The sequence below is a fragment of the Berghia stephanieae genome, chromosome 7, assembly GCF_034508935.2.
Source record: "Berghia stephanieae isolate SIO BIC M18660-M18661 chromosome 7, UCSD_Bste_1.3, whole genome shotgun sequence".
Lineage (NCBI taxonomy): Eukaryota > Metazoa > Mollusca > Gastropoda > Nudibranchia > Aeolidiidae > Berghia > Berghia stephanieae.
The window spans coordinates 41,570,966-41,580,965 of record NC_088366.1 but is presented as its reverse complement, the minus strand read 5'-3'; the positions used below and the strand labels follow the sequence as shown (position 1 = coordinate 41,580,965).

The following is a 10,000-nucleotide window of genomic DNA, read 5'->3' as shown; positions in this document are numbered from 1 at the left end:
CCAGGTTTGAGAGTTTTTCCCAAGACGAGGATCATTTAAATCGATCGATATTTGAAAGACAAATTTTCTGGCCAAATTTTTAAATACGTGTTTTTCCAGAATAGAACAGTTAACTGATTAAACAGATGTGCACATTTATATATAACGTATTTCCATTGATTTTCTATACTCTCTGGGTTGTGACAATCCTTCATTTATTCCAAAACATGCCCAAAAGTATCAAGGTTACAATACACGTCCCCTCAGGCGTCATTTTGGACTAATAATCTTCACACCTGAGTCGATTCGATTGGACGTGTGCGAAGTTTCTCTTTACCCAAGGACACAATGCAATGTGAGAGTTGATCACCGATCACGCTTATAATTGTTGGAATTTGTTTAAAGTCGACACACATGACAATCATGTATATATATATATATATATATATATATATATAAATGGTGTGTGTGTGTATGAGAGAGAGAGAGAGAGAGAGAGAGAGAGAGAGAGAGAGAGAGAGAGAGAGAGAGAGAGGGTTTGTGTGTGTGTGTGTGTGTGTGTGTGTGTGTGTGTGTATAAGCTTACCCTCGTAAAAGAAAGTAAAACACATGTTCATCAGGGTCTTGGCGGGAGAATAGTCCTCCGCCTCGTTGCATTCGAACAGGCAGACGGCAAAATACTGCATCAATCGGAAGAAGATGGGCTCGTTTACACACTTGTTGTGGACTCTCTGCAATTGATAATAGTAATAGGAAGTGGTTATTCAGTATCAGATACTGAATAGTGCTTTGCCACTATTCAGTATCCATAAGGAACTCTTTTTTATAGAGAGAGTGAAAAGTGCGACAATCTCGGTTGAATGGAAATAAACTGTTGACCTACTTCCAGATTGAACACATGCACTAACTGACAGCCCGATTCAAAGCTGTAAAAATATTTTGATCGTAATTTTTAAAAAATTTCTGCTTTTATGCAATTAACATAGTTCAAAATATCAAAATAAAAGTGGCATTCAAATCCATTTTTAAATATCTAAATAGACATGATTAAATGTCACTAAGAGTTCAGTGACACCATGGCTTGGTGGATATAAGCTGTTTAGACTCTGAGTTTTAAGGTTCGAGAGTTCAAATCCCGGTAGGGGTAACTTGTTTTTTTTTTTCCCATTATTTTTTTTAATTCCTAATGTCTATTGATATTTTTTAAACTTTTGTTTTTATAATTTTATTTGCTTGTAATATACTTTAATGTTTATATTATACTATTGTACTTTTATTATTATTATTATTATATTATTATTATTATTATTATTATTATTATTATTATTATTATTATTATTATTATTATTATTATTATTATTATTATTATTATTATTATTTCTACTTACTTATTATTATTTTATTTCTACTATTACTATTATTATATTGTTGTTTTAATCGTCATCATCACTATTATGATTATGATGATTTTTTTTTTTTAATCAAGTAGTTGGAGTAATTTAATCAGTTATCGATTTATTACGAATATCTTTTATGTGTTATCATCTCGTTGTTGTTTTTCATTATTGTGCTCTTCTATTGTTCATTATTTTTAAAAATCTTGTTTTTTTTTCTGTTTGTCTCATTTGTTGTTGTTGTGATGTTGTTGTTGTTGTTGTTGTTGTTGTTGTTGTTTGTTTGTTTGTTTTGTCATCTAAGGCAAACCCGATTCATTATAAATATGTGGGCAGACTTTCTGCATTTTTTGATTGAGCGATGTACTTCCGTGAATTAATTGCCGTACTATATTAAAATTTACGTGATAATAATAATAATAATAATAATAATAATAATAATAATAATAATAATAATAATAATAATAATAATAATAATAATATAATAATAATAATAATAATAATAATAATAATAATAATAATAATAATAATAATAATAATGATAATATAATAATTTAAATAGATACTGAATATTAGACTACAATTGACATCTATTTACTGAATACACGTGGTATTGTTAGGGGTGTTTCTTTTTTTACGAAACCTGCCAAAACACGCCGATACTCGACAAAGTTATGGGAAGTAGGCAGCAGTGGGGAGTGAACCTGGGACTCAGGGAAGTGTACACCGTTGGGGAGTGAACCTGGGGCTGGGTTTCGTAAAAAAAAAGCAATTACTTTTTTACGAAACCCGACAATATCCGACAAAGTTATGGAAAGAAAGTAGGCAACAGTGGGGGAGTGAACCGGAGATTCAGGGAAGTGTACACTATTGGGGAGTAAACCTAAGTCTATGGTTTTTTGGCGGGTTTTGGCGGATTTCGTAAAAAAGGAATTGCTTCATTCTCGTCTGGTACCATCTCCCATAGTCCGGCTTCATTTCCACTGGTATCCATCTTCCCTAGTCCCAGGTTCATTTCCACTGATATCCTCTTCTCACAGTCCCAGGTTCACTCCCACCCGGTGTGCACTTCCCTGAGTCCCGGTTCATTGCCCAATGGTGCCCACTTCCATAACTTTTGAAAATTTCGGTAGGTTTCGAAATAAAAGTACATTCTAAGCTCACTGTCCACTGGAATCAGCCTCTCGCAGTCCCAGGTTCAATCCTCATCAGTGTCCAAATCCCAGATTCACTCCCCACTGCTGCCTGCTTCCCATAACTTTGTCGGGTTTTGGCGGGTTTCGTAAATAAGTAATTCCCCCTCCCCTTGGTATTGCTTTTTTACAAAATCCAGAGTCCCAGGTTCACTCCCCACAAGTGTACACTTCCCTGAATCTCAGGATCACCCCCCCCCCCCCCCCCCCCCCCCCCCCCCCCCCCCCCCCCCCCCCCCCCCCCCTGTTGCCTGCTTCAATAAGTTTGTCGAATATTGCCATGTTTTGTCGGGTTTCGTAAAAAAGTAATTGCTTTTATATGAAACTCGCTGAAACCCGCCGAAAACCAGAGTCTCAGGTTCACTCCCTACTGGTGTACACTTCCTTGAATCTCAAGTTAACTCTCCACTGTTGCCTACTTCCCATAACTGTCGAATATTACCGGGCTTCGTAAAAAAGTAATTGCTTTTATGTGAAACTCGCTGAAACCGCAGAAAACCATAGTCTCAGGTTCACTCCCCACTGGTGTACACTTCCCTGAGTTTCAGGTTCACTCCCCACTGGTGTACACTTCCATGAATCTCAGGTTCACTCCCCACTGTTGTCTACTTCCCATAACTTTCTCGGATATTGCCAGGTTTCGTCGGGTTTCGTAAAAGAGTAATTGCTTTTATATGAAACTCGCTGAAACCCGCTGAAAACCAGAGTCTCAGGTTCACTCCCCACTGTTTGCCTACTTTCAATAACTGTCGGATATTGCCGGGTTTCGTAAAAAAGTAATTGCTTTTATGTGAAACTCGCTGAAACCCGCCAAAAACCATAGTCTCAGGTTCACTCCCCACTGGTGTACACTTCCCTGAGTCTCAGGTTCACTCCCCACTGTTGCCTACTTCCCACAACTTTGTCGGATATTGCCGGGTTTCGTAAAAAAGTAATTGCTTTTATGTGAAACTCGCTGAAACCCGCCGAAAACCAGAGTCTCAGGTTCACTCCCCACTGGTGTACACTTCCATGAATCTCAGGTTCACTCCCCACTGTTGTCTACTTCCCATAACTTTCTCAGATATTGCCAGGTTTCGTCGGGTTTCGTAAAAGAGTAATTGCTTTTATATGAAATTCGCTGAAACCCGCTGAAAACCAGAGTCTCAGTTTCACTCCCCACTGGTGTACACTTCCCTTAGTCTCAGGTTCACTCCCCATTATTTGCCTACTTTCCATATCTTTGCCCCATTTTGTTGGGATTTGGCGCATTTTGTAAACAAAAAGTAATTGCTTTTTTTTTTTACAAAACCCGCCGAAACCCAGTCCCAGGTTCACTCCTCACTGGTGTTTACTTCCACGAATCTCAGGTTCACTCCCCACTGTTGCCTACTACCCATAACTTTCTCGGATATTGCCAGGATTAGTCGGGTTTCGTAAAAAAGTAATTGCTTTTATATGAAACTAGTTGAAGCCCGCCGAAAACCATAGTCTCAGGTTCACGTACACTTCCCTGAGTCTCAGGTTCACTCCCCACTGTTGCCTACTTCCCACAACTTTGTCGGATATTGCCGGGTTTCGTAAAAAAGTAATTGCTTTTATGTGAAACTCGCTGAAACCCGCCGAAAACCAGAGTCTCAGGTTCACTCCCCACTGGTGTACACTTCCATGAATCTCAGGTTCACTCCCCACTGTTGTCTACTTCCCATAACTTTCTCAGATATTGCCAGGTTTCGTCGGGTTTCGTAAAAGAGTAATTGCTTTTATATGAAATTCGCTGAAACCCGCTGAAAACCAGAGTCTCAGTTTCACTCCGCACTGGTGTACACTTCCCTTAGTCTCAGGTTCACTCCCCATTATTTGCCTACTTTCCATATCTTTGCCCCATTTTGTTGGGATTTGGCGCATTTTGTAAACAAAAAGTAATTGCTTTTTTTTTTTTACAAAACCCGCCGAAACCCAGTCCCAGGTTCACTCCTCACTGGTGTTTACTTCCACGAATCTCCGGTTCACTCCCCACTGTTGCCTACTACCCATAACTTTCTCGGATATTGCCAGGATTAGTCGGGTTTCGTAAAAAAGTAATTGCTTTTATATGAAACTAGCTGAAGCCCGCCGAAAACCATAGTCTCAGGTTCACTCCCCACTGGTGTATACTTCACTGAGTCTCAGGTTCACTCCCCACGCTTTGCCGCATATTGTCGGGTATCGTAAAAAAAGTAATCCCCCCCCCCCCACATTTTTTATTGCTTTTTTACAAAACCCAGAGTCCCAGGTTCATTCCCCACTGGTGTACACTTTCCTGAATCTCAGGTTCATCCCCCCCCCTACACACACACACACACACACACACACACACACACACGCTGCTGCCTACCTCCCATAACTTTGTCGGATATTGCCGGGTGTCGTCGCGTTTCGTAAAAAGTAATTGCTTTTTATTACGAAACCCGCCGAAACCCAGTCCCCGGTTCACTCCCCACTGGTGTACACTTTTCTGAGTCCCATATTCACTCCCACAGCTGTCCTCTTCCCATAACTTTGTCAGGTTTCGGAAAAAAAAAAAACACCGTACAAAAACCACTATTCAGTGTCAGATACTGAATAGTACAAAAGCACTATTCAGTATCAGATACTGAATAGTACAAAAGCACTATTCAGTATCAGATACTGAATAGTACAAAACCACTATTCAGTATCAGATACTGAATAGTACAAAACCACTATTCAGTATCAGATACTGAATAGTGCTAGCCATAGTAATATTTTCACAATAAGCGGATTCCCATTATAATGAAAAATCTAAACATTACTCAAAAGATTTTTAGATTTTTTTTGTGTCATATTATATTTTGTAATCTTTTGGCTACCTATAGATTTCACCACTTAACTAGTTAACTGCCGTACTCTATAAAAACTCATATTCACAACTTTGGCCATAAAACTTATCCCCCCAAAATATCGATCGATTAAAATGGCCTGCATCTTATCAAACTCTCAAACCTTGGATCTCTCAAAGTCCCAGGTTTGAGAGTTTGTGCCAAGATTAGGGTCATTTCAATCGATCGATATTTGAATGACTAATTTTCTGGCCAAATTATTTATATCAGTTATTTCAGAGTACGGCAGCATTTTGGATGAAATCAATTGTGAAAGTTATCGTGCTTCCCACTGGGAGTTGTATCATGACACATGGTGATGTTCTCATGAATTATTCATGCCTGGATATAATATTACAATATAACACGACCTATAAAATTGAAACTGAAAAGTAAACCTCATCGTGGAGGTGGAAATTAAAATATTTTAATTTCCATTGTACTCTCCCTTGGCGATGGAAAACAATTTTTATAATGATAATAACGTAAAAGACAAAATAAACATTTTGATGATTTGATAAAAGCCATGCTTCGTACTGTAAATGATCTTAATATGTACTATTTCATTTTTAAATTATGTTTGTTTGTTTGTTTCAACTGTTTATTTTGATTTTTTGTTTGTTTATTTTTGTTTTGTTTTATTTTTCTGTTATTTGTGAGATTTTTGGAGGCTTTTTTGTTTGTTTATTTTTTATTGTTGTTGACTTTCTTTATTTTATAAAGTGGTGTGTTTGTAATTTTTTTAAAAATCAACCAAACAGAACTTTTAACCCAAATATTTAAAATATGGTGGAGACTAATTGGACGCACACTTAGAACAGTTAACAATATTCCAGCAAATAAAGCCATGAAAGAATTACACAATCAGATCAAGGCAAATATGGAGACAGACCAACATTAAACATTCACATGCAATAATAAACATAGACTGAAGCGCCTCCAGAAACATCAAGAACTGAGTTCGGAAAAAAGATCTTGCAGCCCTCCAGTCTCTTACAGAGGAGCGAGACCAATGGAAGGAATCGTCAATGGATATAGAGAAGCTGCAGGGGCGTCTTCGTCGTTTGATTTGGAGGCCGACGATGAAAACAACAAAACAGAAAGTCAAGTTTCTTTCTCTTTTTTGTTTTTTTCATTTTGGTGTATAGGGAATGAGATTAGCGGAAGAGTAGCGTCCCTTGATTGGACGTCACCTTACAGAGAGAACGTCAACTTAAAGATCGCTGAGAAACTATTTAACTAACCGCGCGGTTTCACAGGAAGCGAAGACGAGAGCCGCATGCGCGAACTATAAGGCCGTTCTCTCTCTAATAACTTCTTCGCCGGTGACGTCCAATCAAGGGACGCTACTCTTCCGCTAATCTCATTCCCTATTTTTAAAAAAATTGTTTTGCTTATTTTTTTCTTTTGGATTTCCCCCCTCCACATAACTTTTCCTAATATAACGTATCATGTTATTATTTGAAGCATCAGCGATTTAGCTGGTTTAAGTATCTCCAGTGATGGGATGGGTGGCAATTATCACAAAACAAAGGATCCGCTGTTGTGGCTTTCGGAATGAAACTTAAAACTCATTAATCTACCCCTCTCCCTAAATAATAAAGCGTAATAATATCATGTTTACAATAGGTAATATCTGGGATGTCAGTAACGCATCATGTTTGAAACTTTTTAACAGCTTTGGATCATTTTAATGTTTTGATCATTGATGTAAATAATTGTCTGACCAAACATGTTTAAAATGTGTTTTGTCATTTGGTGGCAGATTGAATCATCATTGTCTCTAATTTCAAAAATGAGCAGGACTAGTGTTACAAACTGTGGGAAGAGCCAAGAAAGGAAGGGCAACTCTTGAATTATACACTGTCTGTCTGTATCTGGCAAAGACAGATTGAAATGTTCTGTCTCACTATATGACACCATAGTTTCTGTTTTCTATAAAAAGGCCCTAGGTATTTTAATATTTGAAGGAAAGAAGCAAATAAACGCAAGGACGAGACACAAGAACAAAATAGCATTTTTAAAAACCAAAGAAATAAAGGGAAAATAAATTAATAGATAAACAAACAATAAAATAAATAGAAAAATAACGACATGAATCCATCAATCTATAAAAGATAAACAAAAATATTTTTAGATAAATAAATAAATAAATAAATGAACATACTCGAGTGGTCGTGGTCACATATGGGCCATAGAGAGAAAAAAACAACCAACAATAAAAAACAAAAAAAAAAGAAAAAAATAAATAAATAAAAATAAAGATGAATAGAAAATAATCAAAAATAGAAATAAATCAATAACACTTTGACTCTAAATTCACTTGTTAAAATTAGGGCAAATTCAAACAGTTGGAGTGACTACTAGATAATTGAATTTCAGCTTGTTCTCTAACTAATTGTGCTTTGTGTCCTCATACGACGCCTTAGCCATTAAAACAATTATAGGCGCACAATCCATTTATTCCTTTAGTTCATTTTAAAAATAAAATTGAAAAATGACAGCATTACTAGTGGATTCTACAAACTTTATTTATACCAAAATCAGAATCCATATCTTCGGGAGTGCATGTAACCCTTTAATGGTAGACAGATTTTCTTTCGAATCATAATTTCTCACGGTATTTACTAGAATAATACCATTGACCCTAACCATTTTCTGAAAGAGAGCAATAACAACATCATTCAGGCTTGAGAAAAAAAAAATCAAAATATTACAACAACAAAAATCGTACTAAAGGAATCGTATCCACGTATTTGCAGTACATTTTGAATATATAATTTATTGCATATTATCTACATCATGTCGCAATTATCAAAGACTGATAGGAAATCTCTAGCTTTAAATGATTTGAAATACTGATTATATACTCAATGTTGTCAAATTAACAATGAATGCTGTTTATATAACAACGATACGATACCTTATCTTTTCCACTCTCTTACAGCTGAGAAAAAAATTATACTTGTATCTATCGAAAGCCACTAAAGAGGACGGCTATGGAATTGGAATTTCACAATCCACCCTGAGATAATGATGATCTAAATACATACGACAGAGATATCACCAGTGGGGAACGACGTGGTAGGAAAAGAATCCTTGACAACTTTGATATGGATATCATCCAAAGATGTATGGAGCTGGATGAACATACATCCGACAAAGGAATGGATGTCTGAAAATTCGGGTAGAATAAGGCAAATGGTTGCTAGGACATCACCCGAACGAGTCCGGAGTTGACCGTACCTTCTCAGGGCGCTAGGCATTTTGAACACCGCTTTTAGCCAATCAGAGTTCGAGCCTGGTGCTATATAAGCGTAGCGCGGGAAACCAGAGGGGAGTCCTTGTAAGTTATGTCGAGTTGAACAGAATACCACTTTCCAGCGGTCCTGTTCATATCATTTTATTATTGTAGTGTTCCCTATTCGTGGATGTTAGGAGAAAGAATGAATGAATAGAGTTGTATCATTCTTATTAGTGTTATACGTGTTATTTAGTTCCGTAATAAATGTATCGTGTTCGTAAACCTTGATCTCCATTTATTTTATCATTACGATTGTCTGGCCGTGAAGCACTGACTTTCTCCTTCTTTCTCTCCCCTCAGATCAGACTTGGTTCAGTGCAGTGGCCTGATCTTCCTCTCCGAGAGAACTTATCAAGGAGTTCCCCCTTATCTTCCTAGTCTTTTCCCTTTCTTTTCTTTTGTGGACGGGTTATCTGGCTCTTTCGACTAACCGTTTCACACCCGAATCGTTACACGTATGTTTCTAAATCTAGTAAGCTCTTGCTCGAACCTCTTACCGTCAGGATACGAGGCTAAGTCTTGACTCCTGTACACTGACATGCCTCTTTAACCAGCTAATTGTCCTACTCTGGAACGACACATATTTTGGCCAGAAAACTAGTCCTTCAAATCGTCATCTGGTATCTTGCTTCCAAGCGTGGGCGATCATGCCTTTCCAATCCTCTCTGTCGTTTGTTGTTCTGATGTTCTTCACATTAATTCTTCCGTGTGCCCAGTTCCTATTGTTGTCCTCCATTTCCACCCTCTATCTTCCTATGCTCACTTTCCATCTATCAGTCCTGTGGTCATCAGCTTCTTTATCCCCTTTCTTCTCATTACATGGTCAAAGAACTTATTCTGGTAAAATGAATTCTTTTGCATCCTGCCTCGATTCTCTATATTGTCAAAAGTTCTAATCAGTGGATCAAATTCTTACGGTTTCTTTCTTTGCAGATTACTGCTATCGTTGAAGCATATCGTCTGCCTCTGTAATTTGTATACCCGGTCTAACAAACTGAAGTATCTATGTATTCACTAAAGACGGAATCCAATGTCCCTCAATCGACGATCAATCCCAAGACCAGTCCTTTAAGACGCTATGATTCTATTTATTTTTACTTGGATCCCAATTGATGAATGTAAGTCTGAGAGGATTTCCTATTTTCAAAGTTAATCAAGCCGACGAAAATTTGAGATCATAGCTTGGAAATCTCAGAATTTTATCATACACCAGGGCCCACTCCCTAATTTGTCACACACAGTGACAGGCATATATAAATATAGCTTTTTTCC

The 10,000-nt window shown here is 37.4% G+C and overlaps 1 protein-coding gene across 1 annotated transcript in view; it reads right to left on the bottom strand.

Annotated features, from left to right (window-relative positions):
- LOC144977248 (uncharacterized) overlaps window positions 1-10,000 on the bottom strand; it is a 127,960-nt gene that overhangs the window by 61,002 nt on the left and 56,958 nt on the right. Inside the window, exon 5 of the mRNA XM_078922272.1 lies at window positions 566-710. Coding sequence (XP_078778398.1) covers window positions 566-710 — 145 coding nt within the window. The remainder of the gene's footprint in view (window positions 1-565; window positions 711-10,000) is intronic.